Below are 23,992 nucleotides of genomic sequence, written 5' to 3'. Positions count from 1 at the left end.
CCATGTGAGAACAACACTTTCATAGAAAATGCCCACAATTCTGAATTCTGATGATATATTCACAAGAATTTAGATTATTATAACATGAGAGTTTGGATTAATGAAACTTGTGGTAGGTGCAAAGGGTTTTGAACTGGAAATGCACCACAGTGAAATCCCAAATGTGTTTGAGAAAATATGTACAGAGATGATCAATGCGGGCTTTGTACAGCAAACATTTGATCACACGTTTTCTCAGTCTCCGCATACACTTATAATTGTCTTTCTTTGTCCGGGTGTTTTTCATATGCACCCGTTTATACACTATTTCAAATTACAAAATCCATGCGATTATTTGAGTTCAGAAGCACACACAATTATATTCCAGAGAGAAACGCCGTCGGGTTTAAAAACAACTATATATAAGTTAACATTTGGAATAACAAGGTAGGTGTCCCAAACATGCACTCCTACTTGAGGTTTCTGCATTGCCCACACTCAATCCTCACACAGCGCCTATTTACCTCCTCTCTTCAGACAAGCCAGATCTTGAGACAACTTAAGTCAAGTGAAGAGGCGCCTCCTGCCGCGCCTGCCAGCCCTTGCCTGTGGCCCGTCGGCAGCCTCGCCACGAACCACCTCGTCGACGAGCTCCTTGAATATTGACCTCTCGATCTCCAGTATCATGCCGGGGAGCTGCTGCTGGCCGAAGCTCGTCGTCCACCCTTCCAGCCTGTGCAGGATCTCTGCGTCAGGTATCACACTGCTGCTCTTCTCCTGGCACATCCGCGATCTCTCTGTCTTCAGGTACTCGATCTCTGAGCAAATGGCCTTCACCAGCTGCTGACCGCTGGACACCTCCCTGGCTCCGGTGAGCGAGCTAGCCGCATGGACCGAGGTTTCTTTCTCAAACTTCTCGAGGAGGAGCATGTTCACGGCATCGAACATTAGCTTCCGGTGAGCTCTCTTGGGGTCGTCAGACCTTCTGCTTTGATGGACGCCCTCAGGTTTGGAGGTCCATCCGGACTTGCGTTGCTCCAGCACGAGGAACAAGTCAGGATTGATGGGGTAGCCCGAGGCGTGGAGCTGGATTTGCGACAGGCCCGTACCCAGGTCTTTCATCAGAAGGCCCGAGGCCAGTAGGATCTCCGACACATAGCGGTGGTCCGGAATTTGTGTCTCACACAAGAAAGCAATGTGATCCACAGGAGGGGCCTCATCGTCATCCTTGGTTACAGTCAATTGCTGGAGCTTCTGAAGAAGGCTCGCTACATTTGCGAGCTTGTTGTTCTCGGACTGAGCAGTGGGCTTTGTTGGCTTTGCATCTGATAGATGCCGCTGATCATCTGAGAGTTCCAAGGAAAAAGAAATTAGCCACTGGAAAGCACCCAATATCCACCAGTCTATATATGCCAGTACACTATCAATCCATAGCCATCCAGGTCAAAAGATGCCACTATGTAAACATGAAATTCTATCTGTGGACCAAAGGTACTATCGCTGTGCAAAACAACTGTCGGTTGCACATATACATCCAACAAGCATGATAGTGAGTAAACATAACGAGATTCATGATCCTCCGGTCCAGGGAAATTGAAATGTCGAAGCAGGAAGTAAGGTGAACAACTTTTAAGATCTTTCCATTTAACGCTAACAAAAGTCGAGTTTTCTATTTTAAAGGAACACAGTTTCCAGTTTATATGATCAAGAAACAAAGTTAGCAAAGCTGGCGAACTAGCTGATCTTACCAACATTAGGTGAATCTGAGGTCTTGCTGGTACGGAACAAATTCTCCTGGTCAAATGAATAGTCCAAGACAGAGACTGGACTTGGCCGCTCAGGGACAGCTGCTGCGTGATCCACAGATGACAGGTCCTTGTTTGCATCATAAGAGGTTTTCTGAACAGATGAATACCATAATAATTAGAGAAGTGGCATGGGGCACTAGTAATATTTCAAGACTTCAGTATTAAAGCGGGCTGGTGGGTTTGCTATGTAGATCCTTTTGCATCTTGCGGTTTTATGAAGATGAATTAGCAATTGTAATACTATCTTGTCGCAAAAAAATTATAATACTATCTTCACACCAATACAACTTTGAAATATACACCTTTTCTCAAAAAAATAATCCCGAAAAGGGATAAACCTGGCCTCTGCATCATACGATGCACACAGCCAATACACCTTTTCTCGATGAATGGAAGGATAATATGAAAGAAGAAATAGCTTACCACTTTTTGTGGATTCCTTCCTAGTGGAGTTTGATTGCCTTGTTGGAAGTTCGATGCATTAACTTCTGCAGATCTGTCAGCACTTGTTACTTCTATGTCCAGCTCTGATACAACACTCATACTGCCATCCGACATTAAAGACATATCATCGCCTTGCTGGTTAAGACTTCTTGTCCTGCTCTTTGCAACATTTTGATGACCATCTTCACCTTGAGCAAGCTTTCTTCTAACTTTGCTTCTGGGTGATACTGTATCCAAGTGACTCTTATCCACAGATTGCCTTTGGTTCTTGTTAGCCTCAGGAGAAGGAACAGGCAATCTAGACCTTCGCTCCATGTCGAGCTTTTTCTGTGGTAATCTGGGGCTAGTGGAGTTTTTATGCTTTAGCATTCCATTATTGTCTCTTGGTAACTGCTGTCTTCTGGATGAGCTCTCAGTCATCAACTGCGAACTAGACTTCTGTTTCCTGCTCGTCACTTCATTTCTTCCATTTGGTCTCCTATCAGAAGCAAGGGGTTGAGAAGCAGGCACCGTTGGACTAGATTTCAGACGTTGCTCAGCAGCTGCCCTATTGATCTTTGGCATTTTCCTTTTGTCAGTGCTATTGACTGTCCGCAGCTGCGGTAAATCTGAGAGCCCCCTCAATGGAACAACAGGAGAATCTGCGTCACCCGACAAGTCTGCGGAATTTGCAGGCTTCATGATCACAATAGGAGATTTAAAGAATTTGTCTGCAATGCTCTCTTCTTCCATTGATGGCGATGGGGCCCCTTCAGACATCTGATTGGAGTTTGTGTTACAGCTCAGTCTCGGATTAGCATCAGTCACCTCTTGGTTATTGTAGTCATCATCATATAACTTGATCATTGATGCTTCCTCGCGTTTCTTGTTCTGTAACAGTCCTTTTGCTTGCATCGAGTCCAGGATCTGCTTAAGTGCCCTCAGGTCCTTGTTTGAGTGCTGGAAATCAAGGTCATTGAGTCGTTTCTCTATCTCACTGTAAACTGATGCAGCAGGTTGCTCTTTTCCATGAGCCCCCTTGGACCCTTTCGGCAATTTTCTGGGTAGCACGATCCTTTCCTGCTTCCAAGGTGCGGTTTCAGCTGGGAACTTAGAGTTAGGAACATTCCTGATTGTTGCATCCAGATTCCTGTGTTGCCTACGAGCAGGCTCATTATGCGAGGAGAGGCTCAAAGGGAGCAGTATATGTTCTTGCTTCCTCTCTTGAAGTGATTTGGGTGCCTGCGGTGATATCACCTTGTTGTCGCTGGGCTCAGGCAACTCTTCCAAACCCATGAGTTTTGCAACGACACTTGGAAGACGCTTAGAGGCTGCCGGTTGTTCTTTCTGGATCTCTGCATTGGATTCTTTATCAGAACCAAAACTGGTACTCCTCTCTGTGTCATCCATGTTCGGCTTCGGCCGCGAGTCCATTTCCCGGGTCCTAAGAGGGCCTTCCTTGATGTCCAGCGACAATCTTGGCATCTCCCTATGTTTTGATGCCGATTCCCTCCCGTCGTATGAGAACCGAGGAGCATCGTAAGACAGCCTTGGTTGGTGGCCAGATTCAGATGGACTCCAAGAGGATTCCCTGAGCTTGGCCAGCACTCGGAGCGACTCATTGATGTCCATGGTTCCCTTGCTCTTTCCTTGGATATCACTGCTAGGGGACTCATCCAAGCATGTTGCTGGATCTCCACCTCCACGGTTGTATGTGTAATCTGCCACTGCTGCTTCCATTGTGGAAGTTCTGGCTGACAAATCACGAGTATCTCTGTAAATCGAATCCTTTACCAGATTTCTTATACCAAGAGTAGGGTGGCTGGATTGAGCTGAGGGTGTGTTGGTGAGGGTATCAACCAGGAGGTAGTCCGGTCCATTGTCACTCTCAGGCGAGCTCTTGAGCCTCGGCGAGCACTTGAATGGTTTCTCCGGAAATAGCATTCGATCAGTTGAGGATAGGTCCTGTTGTGTTGATCTATTGCCATCAAGGGAGGAAAACGATGAACATGATGATGATGAGGTCTCCATTGTTGACGTTGCTCTTTGATTTTCGATCCAGCTTTTACTGAAGTTCTTGTCCTGAATACAGATTGCAGCAAGTCAGTCAAATTGTGAAAGGCTGGAAGCCTGTTGAAGGAGTACATTTACATTGACAAGTGAGACTCACGAGAACAATCTGGGGTCCGTATCTTGTGCGCTCTTCCCCTACGCTCGGACTGCTTGACAGTGCATTGCCTGTTTTAGTAAGTGAGACAGTTTTCAATGGTAAGCCAGCCTAAACAAATGCATTGAATCCTCAAAAAGAAGAAGGGGGAAATATTGCTTCTTATGGAAAAAATACATGGCCCGAGCAAGAGAAAAAGTTGATCAATACTGTTGCATTATAAAAGAAAAGAAACAAAAATGTCACTGTCATTGTTGTCCAAATATACACTACACTTTTCTAGTTGGAACTATCACCAAAGAAGAAGAAATTGTCAGTGTCATTCGTTGTCCAAATATAAACTTTTTTGTGAAAAGAATCCTCTTCCAATTTGTGGAATCATTTTCATTGTTGTCAACATTTACAGACGGGTATGGCTAGGTTTTACTCGACTAAGACTTAACCAAGTCTTAGTCAAGTGATATAGTATAAGAAGAAAAAAGAAAAAACTGAAGAACTTTTTTTTGTACGAATCTCCATGCAAAATCAAAGGACTATAGCATCGAGTGAGACATAACGAAGTCTCCGTCGAGTGAGACTTAGCAAAACTGTTTACGGATACTAGATTTTATTATCGGAAGCAGGGTCTAATCTGTCTGTCTGCATGACATAGTGACATATTTTGTCGGTCATCCGGGACCAATTTCCGGCTAATCAGCGCCGGTGCAGATAAAAAATATTACAATTCTGAACTAAAGATTTCATTCAGACATAAACTTCCCTCTGCCTCCACCCTACTATATTAAAGTAGGTATAGTAATTAAATTCCTGCATCTGGGTGGCTCGCCCAAAAAAAGGGGAAAAGGCTACAGTAGATCGCAGCAATCGGCAGCAGCACCTAGCGATTCAATGTGGAAAGAAAGAAGGCCGAAAAAACAGGAGCATGTGCTGAGACCATGCTAAAGCAGAGCCCTGATCTATCGTATCATATCACGGTGGCATACGAACATTAACGTACGTAATTGCTTCAAGGAATAGGAATTGGTGAGACGGAATGAATCCATGCATGTTTGGAGCAAGCAAAGCAGAAGCATGTGCGGCGGGAAGGAAGGAGAGGATGGCAACCTAACCTGGGGGGAGAAGCCTCTTGTGGGAGTGGTGGGCGGCGATGGGGTAGCGGCGGTCGAAGGCCTGCAGGATCCCGGTGACGCAGCCGATCTGGCGGTGCAGGTCCGGCCGCCTGTCCTCTCCCAGCGCCTCAAGGTACTTGGCCGGCATCGCCTCCTCCCCTCTTCCAAATCCCCAAAATGCAGGGAGGAGGAGGAGCAGCAAAGCAAACCGACCGGCGGTCCTCCCCTTGCTACCAGCTCAGCAGTGTGGTAGCTCAATCATGGTCTTTTCTTGTAAGGAGGAGGGGAGCCAGCCCAGAGGGGCAGAAGGAGATGTTGTGAGTGTGAGCGGTGAGCGTGAGGGGCATGGCCGCCCTCACCGCTCTGGGACTCGAGGTAGCTGATGGAGGGTGGTCGTCTTGTTGTTGCTGCTCCGCTGCTCTATCTCTATGGCTGGGGCTGGGACTGGGACTGGGAAGGAAGAAGAGTTGCGAGGGTGAGAATGGGGAGGAGGGGCTGGAGAGAAGAGAAGAAGGCCATTGTTAACCCGGTCGTTTTACCGGAATGTAATGTGAGTACCACTGTCCTGTTAAATGCAGTTAAGGAGGACTGACGTACATGTATACTTGGGTACTAGTGTATTGGGACCTGGCATTTCCGTTCCAGGCAGTGCATAAACTAAACTAAACTAAACCACCTAACTAACTATTAGGAGATGTGGCCTCTAGCTGGAGGAGATGTGGGTGGGCGCGGGCCGGGGGGTTCCTTGTTCTCTTTCTCAGCACCCCATGTGCCGCTCCAAGGCCCTGTACCCACCATCACCATGAGAGAGAGAGAGATGCTTGTCCACTTGTCCATCTCCTCTCTCTCATCTCTCTGTATGTGTATGTGTATATGTATGTGCAGTATGTGTATGTGTATGTGTATGTGTATGTGTATGTGTGTGTGAGAGGGAGTCAACATCAGTTTGTCATTTTGCAAGTGCCCATGGCCATGGGGAAGTGAAGAGTTTGGTCGTTGGGTTAGGTAAAAACGTGTCTCCTTCCAAACCCAGTAGGACTACTCGTCAGTTGGGTTGGGTTGGGTTGGGTGAGGAGGAAGAAGAAGACGATACTAAATCTGACAGCGTCTTCTTGCAGCCATTAGCTGTGCTTTGTCCAAAAATTAGTGGGGGGCTGCTCCTGCAAATGAAATCATCCATCTGGCCTGGTGCGTCTTCGGGTCAAGGACGCATTCAATGTGAGTGGCAGGGCAGGGCAGGGCAGGGCCAACTAACAACACCGCATTCATGGTGTGGATCCGTGCGTCATGAGAAAACCAGCAGCAATTCTTGGCGTTGAAGCATGCATTGCACACTCTGCTCTGCTGCAGACTGCAGGCAAGTGATATATCTCTATGTCTGTCACACACCATTTCTTCTCCTTTAAATCTGCACCCCTCTTTTTTCCTTCTTTTATTTTTTTGAAGCGGCCGGCATTGCCGGCATTTCATTGATTTAAGCAGAAGGGAGAGTGACAAGGGGTGATCAAGTGATCAAGAGGGAGAAAATTACAACTGCCCCGCAAGTAGAAGGGAACTGCGGGTCCAAGATCATAGGGGAATACTTTCACGTCACTTCCCCAAAGGGTAACTCTATGCACTTTGCCCCGGCCATCCTCCATTGCTCAATGTCGCGCTTGCAAGCTTCAATGATGTGCCTTGCGTTTGCCTGCTTCCCTCTGAATGTGCAAGCGTTGCGCTCTAACCATATATGCCATGAGATCGGCGCCACAACGGTTTTTACACCCTTCCTGTGGCCAGGAGCGGCTGCCGCTATAATCCTTTGCACTCGGTCCGTTGTTGTTGTTCCTCTACGCCAGGAAGTCTGATCCAGAGAGGCACAGCCGTTCCAGGTTGCCCCCGCGTGCCAGACTTGCAGTACAACCGGGCACTCCCAGCAGAGGTGTACTGAAGTCTCGAGGTTGCGCATGCACATCGGGCAAAAATATCCATTGTCCCAGCCTCTCCTTTGCAGACGATCATTGCACCACAGTCTATCAAGGTGCAGCAACCAAAGAAACATCTTGATCTTGCCCGGCGCCCAGACTTTCCAGATGATGGATTTGAAGGAGGTAAGCTGTCTACTGCTGAATTGGGCATTGTACGCGGAACTTGTTGAGTAGCAGCCTGAGGCGCTGAGCTTCCAGGTAATACAGTCTTGGGTTACTGGAATGAGAGTGAGGGCAGCCTGCCTGATCTCCCTCGCAAGCTGCACCACCTGCAGTGCAATGACGTCCGGGTCACCTCGCCTCAAGTCCAGGATCCATCTGTCGTCGTGCAACGCGTCCTTGACTGAACGGTTCTGTTAGATGTGTATAGTCTCTTTTCGGTATATCCCCATTGTATAAGGGGTTTCCTGCACTTTACCACACATGTATATGTAATGGCCTTTGGCCCTCAGTAAAGCTCAGTTGCTCACTTATCTAACATGGTATCAGATGCTAGGTTAGCCCCGCTCTCTCGCACGCCGCAACTCCGTGCGCCCCCCTCCTAGCTTCCCTCGAATCCTGCCGTTCCAGCCCATTCCGTCGCTGGCTGGCCGGATCCGGCACCCGCTTCTGCCGCCTGCCCGGACCAGGCACTCCTGCTGCGCCCGAAGCTCTTCTTCTCTAGCCGGCCGACCTTGCCCTCCACGCACCTGGCCCGCCTGCCCGCCGGCGCCCCCGCCGCTATCCGGCCGCTGCTGCCCGCGGCTGCCTGCACCAGGCCGCTCGCCTTCGTGCCCCTGCCTCTGTTCGAGCGGGGATCGAGCCTCGCCCGCTCTGCCCTTGCTCCAGATCGAGCCCCGCCCGCTCGTCCCTGCTTCAGATCGAGCCAGGCCGCCCCGCCCGCTCGTTCCTGCTCTAGATCGAGCTAGGCCGCCGGCCCCTGCTTCGGGTTGTACGGCGCCAGGTCGCCCGCCCTCGCGCTTCTGATCGAGCGGGGTTGCCCCGCTCGTCCTCCAGCCCGATCCCGATCGGGTATCTTCAGTTCGTTGACCAAAAAAACAGAAGCTGAACAGAGAAAGCAAAAGCAGACCTTGCTATGTCTTCTTCGGGCTATGTTGCTGTTCCTAGGTGTTCGGTGATCTTTGATGGCACCAACTACGCTGAGTTTGTGGGCTTCATGCGCATTCATATGCGTGGCCTTCTTTTGTGGGGTGTTCTTTCTGGCGAGGTCCCCTGTCCGCCATGCCCTGTTGCGCCAGTGGCCCCAATCCCACCGGTGCTACCGGTCCTTGCTGTTGATGCTTCTCAGGCTGACCGGGATGCTGCCAAGGCTCAGGATGATGCTGCGGTTGATGCTTATGATCAGCAGCTATCTGCTTATTCCGATGCTCTCTCTGTGTACCGGGATGATCTGTCTGCTTACACTCAGTGGTGCAATGATAATGCTCGAGCTGCTGCTGTTCTCACTGCGAGTGTCCTCCCTCAGTTTGCTTCCGAGTTCATGGGACTTGGCACAGTTGCGGCGATGTGGTCTTATCTCTGTCAGCGCTATCAGCCCTCTGGTGATGCTCTCTACCTATCTGTGGTACATCAGGAGCATGCACTCCAGCAAGGTGATTCCTCTGTTGATGAGTTCTATTCACAGTGCTCTGCCATCTGGCGTCAGCTTGACTCTCTTCGGACCGTCGTTTGTGGAACTTGCCGTTGCTGTCAGACTACACGGTCCGATTTGGAGTTCCAGCGGGTTCACGAGTTCTTATCTCGTCTTCGCTCTGAGTTCGAGCCTCGCCGTGCTCACCTGCTCGCTCGTGGTCGTGTTCCTATCTCAGAGGTGCTTGCTGAGCTTCGTGCTGAAGAGACCCGCCTACGCTCTGCTGGGTTACTTGTGGTTCCATCTGTGTTGGCCGCCCGAGCTCCTATGCCCCCTGCTCGCCTCACCGCTCCACCACTCCTGCCTACTCCTTCAGGGGGGGGTCGTCCTTCTTATGCTGAGAGGGGCCGGTCACGCCGTGACACCTTCTTTGGCTACTGCTCTCGGCCAGGTCACCCAGAGTCTGATTGCCGTGAGAAGAAGCGAGACCAGAGGCGCTCCTCTTCTAGTGGGACTCCTGGATCCTCCTCGACCCCGTCACTCACTGACCAGGACATTATGATGCTCAAGCGTCTCTTAGCTTCCTCAGGCTCTTCGTCGACCGGTTCCGCTGCTGCTGTGATTGCAGCCACTGCTCCACCACCGCAGGCATCTACACAGTCAGGTACATCTTCGTGGGTTCTGGATTCTGGAGCCTCTTTTCATATGTCTTCTGATTCTTCCATGCTGTCTTCTCTTCGACCTCTTGATTCGCCTGTTAATGTTCTTACCGCTGATGGCACACCTCTTCCTTCACATGTTCCTCGCCTCACCATGAATCTTTTTTCCGCTGCCCAACTTACTGATTCTGGTTGTCGTGTCATTCTTGATACCGACTCTTGCTCCATTCAGGATCGTCGCACCAAGGCTTTGGTTGGTGCTGGCCCTCGGCCCCGTGAGTCAGAGGGCCTTTGGGAGGTTGACTGGCTTTGTGTTCCTTCCGCTGCCACCACTTCAGCCAGCTCCCATGCTCTTGCTGCCTCTTCGTCTGCGTCCTTCCAGCAGTGGCATCATCGCCTTGGTCACATATGTGGCTCTCGCTTGTCTTCTTTAGTTCGTCAGGGCCTCTTAGGGTCTGTATCTGGAGATGTTTCTTTACATTGTAATGGTTGCAGACTTGGCAAACAGACCCAGTTACCTTATCCTATCAGTGAGTCGGTATCTCAGCGTCCTTTTGACTTAGTTCATTCTGATGTATGGGGTCCTGCTCCCTTTGATTCGAAAGGTGGTCACCGCTACTATATCTTGTTTATTGATGATTTCTCTCGCTACACTTGGCTCTACTTTATGAAATCTCGTAGCGAGCTTCTCTCTATATACAAACGTTTTGCTGCCATGGTTCACACCCAGTTTTCCACGCCCATTCGTACTTTTCGTGCTGACTCCGCTGGTGAGTTTATCTCCCAGCTGTTGCGTGGTTTTCTTGCGGAACAGGGTACTCTTGCCCAGTTCTCATGTCCTGGTGCACATGCTCAGAATGGCGTTGCCGAACGTAAGCATCGTCATCTACTTGAGACGGCTCGTGCTCTGATGATTGCCGCTTCTCTCCCACCCCATTTTTGGGCTGAGGCTGTTTCTGCATCCACCTATCTCATCAACATACAGCCATCGACTGCTCTGCAGGGTGGTATTCCTATGGAGTGTCTCACTGGTCGCTCTCCCGACTACTCAGCTCTTCGTATGTTTGGATGTGTGTGCTATGTCCTTCTTGTCCCGCGAGAACGCACCAAACTGACTGCTCAGTCGGTTGAGTGTGTTTTTCTTGGCTACAGTGATGAGCACAAGGGCTATCGTTGCTGGGATCCTGTTGGTCGTCGTTTGCGCATCTCGCGTGATGTGACCTTTGACGAGTCTCGCTCTTACTACCCACGTCCTTCTACCTCGAGCTTCTCCGTGGACGATCTTTCTTTTCTTCTTCTCCCTGATACACCCTGCTATGTGCCTCCTCATGTTTTTCCTCCTCCGCCTGCACCTCTCCTTCCTTCTCCTTCACAACCGACACCATCTTCCCCATTCTCCTCCTCCAACTCTCCACCATCATCTCCAGTCAGTCGCCCTCTCTCACCATTTCCTCTTCACTATACGCGTCGCCCTCATTCTGAGGATGTTTCCCCTGATGCGCCTTCCACCTCTGGTGCACCTCCTTTCACGCCTCCCCCGTTTCATAACCTCCGTGCTCGGCCTCGCCCACCGCCTGATCGCTACTCTCCTGATCGGTACGGTCTCTCTGTTATTGCTGAGCCCACTTCCTATCAGACTGCCATGACTCAGCCTGAATGGCAACTTGCGATGGCCGAAGAGCTTGCTGCCCTTGAGCGTTCCGGCACATGGGATCTGGTTTCCCTTCCTTCCGGTGTTCGTCTCATCACCTGCAAGTGGGTCTACAAGATTAAGACTCGCTCCGATGGTTCTCTTGAGCGCTGCAAAGCTCGTCTTGTGGCCCGTGGTTTCCAGCAGGAGCAGGGACGCGATTATGATGAGACATTCGCTCATGTGGCTCACATGACCACTGTCCACACTCTTCTTGCTGTGGCTTCTGTTCGTCAGTGGTCTATCTCTCAACTTGATGTCCAGAACGCCTTTCTCAACGGCGAGTTGCGTGAGGAGGTTTACATGCAGCCACCATCGGGGTACTATGCTCCTGACGGTGTGGTCTGTCGACTTCGCCGCTCCCTCTATGGTCTTAAACAGGCCCCTCGCGCCTGGTTTGAACGCTTCGCCTCTGTGGTGACTGCCGCTGGTTTCTTGCCCAGTGATCATGATCCCGCGCTGTTTGTTCACACGTCTCCTCGTGGTCGGACTCTTCTCCTTCTTTATGTTGATGACATGATCATCACTGGTGACGACTCTGACTACATCGCCTTTGTTAAGGCCCGCCTTCACGACCAGTTCCTCATGACTGATCTTGGTCCTCTTCGCTATTTTCTTGGGATTGAGATCTCCTCGACCTCTGATGGCTTCTACATCTCTCAAGAGAAATATATTCAGGATCTTCTTGCTCGAGCTGCTCTCAGTGATGACCGCACTGTTGTGACTCCTATGGAGCTCAATGTTCAGCTTCGTGCCTCTGATGGTGACCCTCTTCCTAATCCCACTCGCTATCGTCACCTCGTTGGTAGCCTTGTCTATCTTGCTGTTACGCGTCTTGACATCTCCTATCCTGTTCACATCCTGAGTCAGTTTGTCTCGGCCCCCACCTCTGTCCACTATAGTCACCTCCTCCGTGTTCTACGATATCTTCGTGGCACTATCTCTCAGCGCCTTTTCATTCCCCGCTCCAGTTCTCTTGAGCTCCAGGCTTACTCTGATGCTACCTGGGCTAGTGATCCCTCTGATCGACGCTCGCTGTCTGCTTACTGTGTCTTTCTTGGTGGCTCTCTTATTGCCTAGAAGACAAAGAAACAGACTGCAGTTTCTCGCTCGAGTACAGAGGCTGAGTTGCGAGCCATGGCTATGCTGACGGCTGAGGTGATCTGGTTACGGTGGTTGCTTGAGGACTTTGGTGTGTCTGCTGCCACCTCGACTCCCTTACTGTCAGACAATACTGGTGCTATCAGTATTGCGCGTGACCCGGTGAAGCATGAGCTCACCAAGCACATCGGTGTGGATGCCCACTTTGTGCGTGCTGCTGTGCAGGATCAGACTCTCGCTCTTCACTATGTGCCCTCTGAGTTACAGTTGGCTGACTTCTTCACGAAGGCACAGACTCGAGCGCAGCATGCCTTTTTCCTCTCCAAACTCAGTGTTGTTGATCCACCATGAGTTTGAGGGGGGGTGTTAGATGTGTATAGTCTCTTTTCGGTATATCCCCATTGTATAAGGGGTTTCCTGCACTTTACCACACATGTATATGTAATGGCCTTTGGCCCTCAGTAAAGCTCAGTTGCTCACTTATCTAACAGGTTCTTCCTGGTGGATCTGGCAAAAAGAGTGGGGAAGGCTTGGCAAAGTTGTCGTCCACCCAGCCATGAGCAGAACCAGAATGATGCCGTCGCTCCGTCGCCGATGGTCACCGCTGTGGATGCAGCAAACAGGGCCCTGTCCGAGGCGTCGCAGGGCGTGCGCGTTCCGACCCAGGGCCTTTCCGGGTTCTTCCAGGATTGCCATAACCAGTGCAGACGTAGAGCCCTGGCAAAACGAGGTAGATCGTGAATGCCTAGACCACCATACTGCTCAGGCGTGGTCACCGTGCTCCAGCCCACTTTGCACTTTCCACCGGACACCTCCTCATCTCCTGCCCAGAGGAAGCGCCGCCGTGATTTGTCTACGTCTTTATAGAACTTCTTTGGGACTCGAAGGGCTGTGAGTGCAAAGGTGGGCATGGCCGAAAGTACGCAGCGTACTAGGACACGCCGACCAGCCAACGGCATTAATCTGCCCTTCCAGCCGGCGAGGCGAGCCCGGATCCTGTCCAGGATAGCCTGAATATGTACTAGTCTAATACGCCCCGTCGTGATTGGGAGGCCTAGATATCTAATCGGGAAAGCCGCCGTAATGCCACCAAAGTTCTGAAGGACATCAGCCATGTCTATGTCTTCGCACCTAATGGGAGCCGCGAGAGATTTTGAAAGGTTGACCCGGAGTCCCGTAGCGTCGCCGAAAAACCGAAGCAGCTCTCCTTTTATCATCCTTTCTTTTTGTTTTTCCTTCAAACAGATTCGGACCGCTTCTTTTCATTTGGTTCAGACTCAGACTCAGACTGTTGAGCAAGTTGCAGCAAGCTGAATAAATTAAGGGACGGATGACATGGACTCTTGGCCGAATCAAATGATCAAAGTACCCTCCCCACACACTATTACTCCCTCCATTCCAAATTAGTTGACTTGAATTTATCTAAATACAGATGTATTTATACTTGTTTAGTGTCTAGATACATCCGTGTCTAGATAAATATGGGTCAAGTAATTTGGAACGGAGGGAGTACTAGTTATTGGCATTTTCGGTTTTGCAAACTGTTTTCAACTGTGGATGACTAGCAGCAGCACTTGGTCCACATTTGCGCCCAAGGATTGACCTAACACAAGGAACTGATAAGCATGGAAATCCGGACTACTACTCCCTCCGATCCATCCTCTGTCGGAGGGAGTAGTATTTATCTGTAGAAAAAGATAACAAATACTCCCTATGTTCATGTTTATGTTTAGACAATTCGACATAAATCTTTAAAACGTCTTATGTTCATGAACAGAGCATGTCTAGCGGACACGGTGTTTTTGGTCGAAATGGCCACTCTAGCAGATTTGTCATTCGGTCCCGGATCGTCATAATTTATGGTGGGCGCTCTATATTGAATCCGCGAACCTTCATATTTGGAAGTTACGGGCCGTTGGTTTGGAGGGCGCGCCATCTACCAACAGCTCGCGCGGGAGGGTAGTTTCACCTCCCTTCTCAACCTCCTGCGCATCCCATCCTCTCTCTGCCAATGGAACAGACGCCCATGGCATGGCACTGGGAGTCGTGCCAATTTATGGCGTCTGCCATGTGGCAACTGCCCGTGGTCGTTGGCGCCACGTTTCCTGTCACATTTTCCCGCCATCCGCCATGTTTTCGTGCCGCCCGCCACCCATAGTTGTAAAATGGTCGTCGCTGTGTCCGAATAGCTCACCTCCACTCATCAACCACATTTTCCCGCCACCCTCAACCTCCATTTTCCTCACCTCCACCATCACCCCCACTTCCCTCCCGTCACCATGTCGCTTCCCCTGCAGTGGGACTCGGTGCCGCTCTTGGCGGAGGAGGAGCAAATGATGGATGAGGAGCAAGCGGAGGAGGAGGATCATCATTATGCGCTAGAGGGCGCACATGCGGATCCAGCCCGCGATGAGTATCTGGATTGGAATCCCTAAACACACTCCCTTTAGTAGAATATCCAGCACGACTACGTGCAGATCCCATATGAGAAGGAGGAGAGAGCTCGCCCAAGCAGCTCAATCAGCCATCACATGCTCACTGCCACCTCATTGTTAAGGAGGCATAGGATGAGCACAACACCACCTACGCCTAGGCCATCCGCCTCGGTGAAATCTTCAAGCACACCACCGCAGGGCAGGCATTAAAGGCCAAGAGGGGCCGAATGTGTGGTTCCAAAGGGCACATTTGACATGGGGACGGTGACATTCACCAAGATAAATCACGCCATATTGGGCCTTACACCGCTTGAAAATGTCGTCCCCGACCTCGACGACGACGGGAAGAAATGGAACGAAGAAGAGGTTACCGGACTCGTCGCGCGGTTGTGCCTAGACGATGAGTGGACTCATGACATATGCATATGGTGGGGAGCAACTAGTGATTCTCCCAAGACATAAAAAATCCTCGATGTTTGACATCAACTTTGTAACAACTTCGTAATGTAATGTAACCTTAAATTTAGTGTTTTAGTCCCTCAAACGGGTCTGTGAGTATTGAGTTGATGCAACAACAAAAAGATATGGAGGCCACATTATGGTGATTGTGTTTGCGCACAGCTGCCGCAACCTCCAAATGCATATGTAGCACGCTCCATATCCCATACGAGGATCGCACCTATGGTGACTCTGCTAGAGTTGCTCTTACACATGTAGGAATTTATCCGGTGCACCCACCTTGTGGTGCTATGGATGCATCGGATGTTGTAACACATTTTAAATGTTTCAACAAATCTAAACAAAAAAAATCTAGCACATTGACAGAACATTAATATATGTATAGCGCTGAGTGTTGGCCGACTAAAAGGCGAAATGTTCAACAGTTAGGTGTGGCGGAGATACGTATGTTGAGATGGATGTGTGGCCACACGAGGAAGGATCAAGTTCGAAATGATGATATACGAGATAGAGTTGGGGTAGCATCAATTGAAGAGAAGCTTGTCCAACATCGTCTGAGATGGTTTGGGCATATTCAGCGTAGGCCTCCAGAAGCTCCAGTGCATAGCGGACGGCTAAAGCGTGCGGAGAATATCAAGAGAGGGCGGGGTAGACCGAATTTGACATGGGAGGAGTCCGTTAAGAGAGACCTGAAGGATTGGAGTATCCCCAAAGAACTAGCTATGGACATGGGTGCGTGGAAGCTTGCTATCCATGTGCCAGAGGCATGAGTTGGTCGCGAGATCTTATGGGTTTCACCTCTAGCCTATCCCAACTTGTTTGGGACTAAAAGCTTTGTTGTTGTTGTATTTTAAAATGTGCTACTGGAGTTCGGTGCACCGGATATTCCCCGTGGAGTATACATGCAGTATGGAGTGATACTAGGATCTGAGTACAGAGGCAATTCATTTTTCAGCGAAATCAGATGCGTTTGTCAGTTACCTACCTGTATTTGTGTCTTGTAACCAACTGCTCTTTTTGGCGCCGTTTACAGTTAGGATATTTATTAGGTTTTGATGGCAATCAAACTTCCGGACCACAGTTTAATTCTGCTGTTAGGTGAGGGGTTATTTTGACAGTGTACCAGATTATCCGAAAGAGGCAGACTAACTTTTCCTGAACTATTCTGGGCAATAATAATAGTAGCTCATTGATGCTAGCATGATTCAGTCTAAGATGATAATATTCTAATCATTTAAAATCACTGATGAGCATCTAGGGTTGAGAGAGATACCTCATCCATATTCATCAATTCCATGGAGGACCCCTTCACAGCTCCTAACTTATACAAAGCCGTAATGTGTTTTGCAATCAGAATTACTTACTATTGTGCTGTATTCATTAACAGTATATAATTAAAGTAATGTTTTGCAGGTGAACAGAAGAGCACACCTTTAAGTATGTGGTAGCACCAAACACATGACCGTCCTGGACAGACACACTCACCATTCACCAACCTGCAATTGTTTAGAGACCTGTAAGGGCATGTACAATGGTGGCATATGGATACATATGCCCCATGACAGAAAGTAATTTGAGGCACCTACATTTATTTTTTCTCCCCAATGCAAGCTACCACTAGTAGGCCTCATTAAGAAATAGAAAATAAAGACTCTAATACACATGCATCTCTACTTTTCACTCCAACCTTTTCAGCTTTTGTCACCGGACCACACTTTTTCTCTTCAAGCACCCGCCTCCTGAAGAGGATCCCGCTTCCCTATCCGAACCTACTTTACGTCATATGGCATGCGAGGCATCACCTTGAGGCTATGCATTGTACATGCCCTAACAGCTGGTATAGTAAGGCAAATTTGATCATGGAAGGGGTACTGCTTGGTTAGCTGCACGGAGTAAAAAAAATAGTGGGTAAGAAATCATGCTAGCAGTAGGCAAGATCTGATGCTTGTCCTCATCTTTAACTTTGTATTGCTTTTTGGGGCAGGAATCATGATGTGGCATTCATTTGATTGATTCCTTGTTATAAAGCTGAAAGAGCCTTACTTCTAGCTGGTAGATGCAGTACATTATTCTTCAACTCACTGCAACATTTGCAAGGTCAGATGCACACTGCGTGCCTGTCAATTCTGCTCCATTCAAATGCTGGGTTGGGACCTCACGATCATGACCCTGCCATGATCACAGGCTTATTCACCACAGCGTGATAATTATTATAAGTACAAGGGTAATGGTGAGTAATCACTATCAGAGGGTGAGATTTTTTTTTTTGCGGAATGTAGAGATATATGACTATGAGTTAGATTTGGACATGGCCTGATAATAAGAGAAGAAGCAAAAAGGCAGGGAGAATTGCAACTGCACCACATGGGGGGAAAGTTAGCAGCAATAGCAATGGCAACTAGTACTAGCAAAGTTATCGAGGACAAGAGCCATGTCTACCCCCACCAATAAGCCTCATCCCCAAAGTACAGTAACAAGCAAGCATGTTGGAACTTGGAAGAAACAGAAGACTTGTCTGCACAAGCTAGGCTGGCACATTATGCTGGCTCCATAGTTTTCCTTTCCTTTTCTTTGTCAGCAATCAGAAGCTTCCCTACCCACAGCCACATGACCCATGTGAGCCCTATGAAGACCAGATCAGCAGTGGCCTGTGTTGTGCACCGCGTCCGCATCCGCATGGTAGGTTAGGTCAGGTCTCCTCATCCTTTGATTGAGAGATTCCATGAGCAAACTCACCAACAAGCACGCAAGCAAATCTTGGGTTGTGAGACCAGTCAAAAAACAGCATGGTCTCTCATTATCTAGGTGTTTAATTCTGGACGCACATGGAACGGAAGCCAACGCATTTGGCTAGATAAATTAGTAACATTTGAGCGAGCTAGTACTAATTAAGATGGATGCATCGAGATTGCAGCAGCAATACCGTTAGAACAGAACAGGAGATTTGTTTGTTTAATCATCGGCGGAATCAAGAATCAGTGGGCGCTTGATTGTTGAAATTACTAGTACTAGTTGATTGTTTTGTGGATACTTGTTCAGACTTGGATGGCTTCACTTGTGCATGTAGCAAAACCATGCGCCACCCTACACAAGGGCATGCTGGGTCAACTGACAAAATAATATACTCCCTCCGTCAGAAATTAGTTACTGTACCACTCAAACGGTCGGTGTGTTAAGCAGGAAACGAACCATCCGTCCATTTACACTAGACGCACTTGGGTGAGTGGTGTTGGAGACAGAAAAGAAGGAAAGTTGCTGGGCAGAAAAGCAAGATCTGCCTGCCTGCCTACCTGATGAGAAGGGAAAGGGAGAGGGAAAGAGAAGCCCTCACGTGCTGCATGAGATGATGGGAACAATTAACCTCCTACAAGAGTCGCTGCAAATCTACAGGTGCTTTGTGTATGCCATTCATCTCTGAAAATGATATGCTTGTCCAGAAAATGATGCATCACGTGCGCCTTCATCATGGCGGTCCATGGCTTGATGTTGCCATTGCTCTCAAGCAAACAAAGTTAACCATGCCCATAAGCTAATTTGATGATGCTTGATTTATGCATTTCACTGTAGCCCCAGAGACCAGAGTGCATGGGACCAGCCTAGCCTAGGGATCATCGTATACAAACTTACAAAGTATGTACGTAAATGGAGACAAAAGCTCTTTTTTTAGAGAGAGAGACAGAGACAGAGACAAAAGCTCCTGGTCCTGGACCTGGTGAGCTACAATGGCCGGGCCGGGCCATGTGTGTGAATATGCAGTTTTTCACGTGAACATTATTAGTTAAAAATAAAGGAACACAAGTTGGGCTGCTTATACTAACACTTGAGTGACGAGATTTCGGCTATCATCACAACAGTGTGGCAGTTGAAGATTTCAGCTGCCAGCTTTGCTTTCATCCATCCACGACTTGGCATGCAACTCGTGACTCTGCAACCCGCACTTATATCCAAGTCCTCAGGTCAGGATAAGCACTTCAGTACCAGTGCAAAGCTGCATGTGCATGTCATGTCATCACAATTATTATTAATCACATCTATTTACACAAAACTGCCACCATATTGACAAAGAAAATGCTCAGAATATGACAGCATTCGCAAGCATAAGTGTCTTGCACGGAATGACACACGGTTATTTTCCAGATTTGGACATTTCATAACAAAACACAGCAAGACAAATGTTGGGCTCAAAGTCAACAAGATTTCAAGTCCCAACATAGAACAACCAATTCCACTTGCAATGATGCTATCTGTTGCCACTCTAGCAATTATCAACACCATTGGCGGTACAGTACTATAGTTCAACAAATGTGAAAAGATTACATCACTTACTCGAGAGGAGGAAAAGTTACAAGCCAGCAAAACTCTAACATCCTTACAACATAATTGACCAACTTATAAAATATAACAACCCTGTTATCCTTGATACAGGGGAAAGAATGATTAATGACGCATGTCAACATGTGTGTAACCAAAGTACATGTGAAGTAATAGGTACGACCTTGTGAACACTACCTAGCCTTGACTACTTCAGGATAAGCACAAACCGAAACAACAGAGAGTAAAAAATGTTCAAATTACCAATACCCCCTGCCTACAAGTAGTCATGCCAACTGCCAAGCCAAGAAACAAAACGAACTCCAGAGCCAAAACTTTCTGCCATCCAACACAAGCCTGGCCAAAGCTCTTGCTTACTGTATCAAGGCACAGGACCATCAAGCGGCACACTTCTCTCGCTTCTCCAGTCTGTCACGTATTTTTGCATAGAAATCCCAATTCGGATCACTCTCAGTAATGAAAGGTTGACCAAAAGGGTGCTCCTGAACATAACGCTGAACATCATCTGCAGCAGCAAGGTTCTCTAGATACACACGAAGATCTCCACCTGGTCCTGTTTACGGAACAACATTCAGCATTAATGATTCGACACATGTAAAACAGTAACGCAATCTTAAAATGATGAATCTGACCCAATGAATTATCCGTCCTGTTATGGTAGCTGTAGGGTTGTGGGAAAATGGCAGTGTGTGGCTGCAAAATACAGATGTCAACATAAAATATATCTGAATAGCAACAGATGGGCTTAGCATCAACACATACGACACAATACGAGCAGGGTACAACTCAGTACCGGATTGCACAGAGCCTTGTAAGGGGAATCATCCACAAGCAAAGTATTCGAAGGCGAAAATTCCCCTTGCTCCCACGGAAGATCAGGGTCCTCTTTATTCCACAGTTTCTTTAGTTCCTTCAGTACTAAGGGTTTGCGTTGATTTTCAAGAGTACTACACTTGGTAGTAGTGCAGTGAGATGCATCCTGGGCAGATTAGAACAGTTAATGCATCGGGATTTCAGAGTAACTCCAGAAAGAGAAACAGAAAAAAGTAATCAAAAATAATATAGCAATGCAAATGACATTTTCACACATTTCATGGACTGTGCAAATGCACACCACCTGGCTTTCTTGCAATTATACTCCAAGTGGAGACCATCAACAAAAAAATTTGGCCAGAGATTAGAAGTAGCAAGTACATATGCATTTCCATTACTTACCCAGCAGAATAGCAAGTGTCGCCTGAGATCTTTCATAAGGATATCGACAACATCATCCACATTTACTCTGGAGAATTAGAAAATTGGAATTAGCACCGTGCGGGTAAATCATGTCAAGTGAAGAGGTGTAGGGGAAAAGAATCAGTACTTCATTCTTGACGACCATACCCCTAGCTCAAAGTTCTGGAAGCAAAATCTCAGAAAATCGTCATGGTATGGTCTTATGAAGACTGTTGCAATAGTATAACATTAGCGTTTTGATGAGATAGAAATTCCGATCCAGATTGATACCAAAAGGAAAGTGCTGCACAAGGAATATTAAAGAAGTAACTTTACCATATTTGCCTCGAACTTTTGCATGTGCCAAGCGAGAGTCGCGAGAGTTGCGGTGGATTGGAGTGATATCCGCAAGCAGACCATTAAGATCAAGAATAAGAAGTTTTTTCCTCTGAAACCTTACAAGCGATCCTCCTGGTGAGTACATATCCTGGACAACATTTTTTGCAGTAACCTCAGATTCACATATAGAGTATCCCATACTTCCTGTAACCTTCACGGTACCTGTCCTACACACATCCTTCCTTTCATCTGAGCTGACATCACCCACCGCAGGTGCCTCAGTAACAGCTACTTGAGCCCTCTTCTTCCTTTTCCGTTTCTTCCGCTTAGGCTTCTGAGAGTTGCCGTTATTCTCATTCTTTCCCTCCACCGAATTTTCAGCTATGTTTACCTCAGGACAATCTGGTCCCTTTCCATTTCTGGGACTCATACTGATTTCAGTATCTCCTGGTAGACCTTCCCCTCCTTCGCCTTCTATGTAGCCCTTTTCAATTTTATCCACCACAACACCACTGGTGTCTGGTATAACAGAAGGGGATTGATCTTGCTTACATTTCTTCTGTTTCTTGAGCTTAGGTTCCTGAGAGTAGTCTTCATTCACTTTATTTTCCTCCACCAAATGCTCAGTTATGTTTGCATTGGGACATTCTGGACCCTCTCCAGGTCTGGGACTTGTAGTGACATCAGCACCTCTGGATGCAGCTTCCACATTTGTGCTGCCACGTCCTGATTTATCTGGCACAACATCACCGGCATCCAACAAGGTAGAAGGGGATTGCTCCTGGTTCTTCTTCTTCCATTTTTTGAGCTTATTCTTCTTCAACTTTGGTACCCCCTTCTCTGCAATGTTTACCCCAGGACAGTTTGGGTCCTCTCCATCTCTAGGGCTAATACTAGCTTCACCATCCTGTGGTGCACCATCACCATTCATACAGCTATTTCCATATTCATCTGCCACAACAGCACCAGTATCAAGTACAACAGAAGGGGATCCTTCCTTATTATTCTTTCGTTTCTTGGGCTTACGCTTCTTCTTCTCCTGTGTCCCCTTCTCTGCCATGTTTGCCTCTGGACAGCATGGATCCTCTACCGTGCTCATACTAACATGCGCATCTCCCAAAGCATCATCCCCATCTGTGCCAACATTTCCAGATTTGTCTGCCTCAACAGCACCATCATCAGACACAGCAGCACGTGATCGCCCCTGCTTATTCTTCTTCCATTTCCTGGGTTCAGGCTTCTTCCTCTCCAGTGTCTCCTTCGCCACAATGTTTACCTTGGGACAATCTTGACCCTCTCCATTTCTGGGACTCTTACTAATTTCAGAAATTCCTGGAACGCCCTTCCCATCTGTACTTTCATTTTCAGATTTACCAATCACAATGGCAGCATCCACTACAGCAGGAAATGATGGTTCTTGCTTGTTCTTATTCCGTTTCCCCAGCTTGGGCTTCTTCTTACCCTTCGGTACATCCTGTTCTGCAATGTTTGCAGCAGAAAAGCCTAGATCCTCTTCATTTCTGGGACGCCTACTAGCTTCATCATCTCCCGGTACATCTTCCACATGTTTGCAGCCAACTCCGGATTTGTTTACCTCAACAGCATTGTCATCAGACACAGTAGAAGAGGATGGCTCCTGCATAATCTTCTTATTCTTTTTTCTTTTCTTGCGAACTTCAGAGTCTCCTATAACACCTTCCCCATCAGTGCAGTCAACACCTGATTTACCCGTGGCGGCAGCATCAGCACTCGATGAAGCAGCACAAGGAGATTGCTCCCTCTTATTCTTCTTTCGTTCGTTGAGCTGAGGCTTCTTTTCCCTGTCCGTTGTCCCCTTCCCTGTAGAAGCCATAAAATCAGTTCGGCTATACACGCTTTCTCCAAGCAGCACAAGGAAAACAAAGACAGATTAGCATGGCTAGTGCGAATCAAGGGCAGGAAGCAAAGCATTGGACTACCAGATGGATAAACCCAGCCCTAGCCGCAGCCGCTGCCAGGGACACACGCATTTTCACCGTTTCAACGAGACGCGTAGCCGGGCGTAGGCGCGTACCTGCATCGGCGGGATCCAGTGCGTGTACGGTGGCGGAGGCCTCCTGCGCGGCCCCGGCGTCGCCGCCCCGTCGCCTGCTCCTCCTCGGCGTGGCTGAATCAGAAGCGGCAGCGGATGCCGCGGGAGCCTCCTGCTCGGCAGCCTCCTCCGGCGCACCCGTAGCGGCGGCCTCGCCCCGCCGCTTGCCCTTCTTCCCCATCCGATCTAGTTTTTCTGGGACAGGCAGAAGATGGCTGAATACACGGAGCGCATCAGGGCGCAGACCGCCAGAGCCTCCCTGCTGGTGACTGCAAGATAGGGGCAGAGCAGCGCGACGTGGTTTCGGCGGCGGCGGCGGCGTCGCTGCCTGGATTAGGTTTAAGCGACGTGTCGGGTTCGATTTGTCACCCGCGCGCCAACACGCAAAGCCCTGCTATTACATTGGGCCGTACGAGTTTGGGCTGTACTATGTTAAAAAAACAGAGTTTGGGCTGTACGAATAAACGAAATTGCATCAATTAATGATCCAATTTGTCTAAAAAAAGAGTTTGGCCTGTACTATCTATTTGCATTGGAATTTCCTATATATGACGCTCTTTGCGTCAAACACTGTTGAGGTAACGCATACAGCGATAACACACCTAAGTGTACGACTGGGCCGGCCAATCAGAGCTATCTAACGTGTAGATTGCATCCGGTTTTGGGAA

The 23,992-nt window shown here is 48.4% G+C and overlaps 2 protein-coding genes and 1 long non-coding RNA gene across 3 annotated transcripts; all 3 read right to left on the bottom strand.

The window, feature by feature from the left end:
- Positions 1-202: 202 nt before the first annotated feature.
- Positions 203-6,224, bottom strand: LOC109762145 (protein LONGIFOLIA 1). The gene is made up of 5 exons (XM_020320967.4): positions 5,487-6,224; positions 4,381-4,448; positions 2,211-4,292; positions 1,728-1,878; positions 203-1,325 (listed from the first exon to the last, which is right to left on the bottom strand). The coding sequence occupies exons 1-5, from the start codon at positions 5,632-5,634 to the stop codon at positions 544-546; spliced, it is 3,231 nt and encodes a 1,076-aa protein (XP_020176556.1). The 5' UTR covers positions 5,635-6,224; the 3' UTR covers positions 203-543.
- Positions 6,225-16,395: 10,171 nt separating this feature from the next.
- Positions 16,396-18,643, bottom strand: LOC120973368 (uncharacterized). Its single transcript, XR_006671057.1, has 3 exons — positions 17,411-18,643; positions 17,055-17,250; positions 16,396-16,863 (listed from the first exon to the last, which is right to left on the bottom strand). It is a non-coding gene; the product is annotated as an uncharacterized lncRNA (long non-coding RNA).
- A 947-nt stretch (positions 18,644-19,590) lies between these two features.
- Positions 19,591-23,700, bottom strand: LOC109762136 (uncharacterized). Its single transcript, XM_020320952.4, has 7 exons — positions 23,307-23,700; positions 21,251-23,092; positions 21,063-21,144; positions 20,915-20,981; positions 20,493-20,678; positions 20,332-20,392; positions 19,591-20,252 (listed from the first exon to the last, which is right to left on the bottom strand). Exons 1-7 carry the CDS (start codon positions 23,503-23,505, stop codon positions 20,077-20,079), a joined length of 2,613 nt encoding a protein of 870 aa, XP_020176541.1. The 5' UTR covers positions 23,506-23,700; the 3' UTR covers positions 19,591-20,076.
- Between the last annotated feature and the right edge of the window lie 292 nt (positions 23,701-23,992).

This window comes from Aegilops tauschii, chromosome 2 (genome assembly GCF_002575655.3).
Source record: "Aegilops tauschii subsp. strangulata cultivar AL8/78 chromosome 2, Aet v6.0, whole genome shotgun sequence".
Lineage (NCBI taxonomy): Eukaryota > Viridiplantae > Streptophyta > Magnoliopsida > Poales > Poaceae > Aegilops > Aegilops tauschii.
Note: the sequence above shows the minus strand (reverse complement) of the source record. Positions and strands in the feature narration are given on the sequence as shown.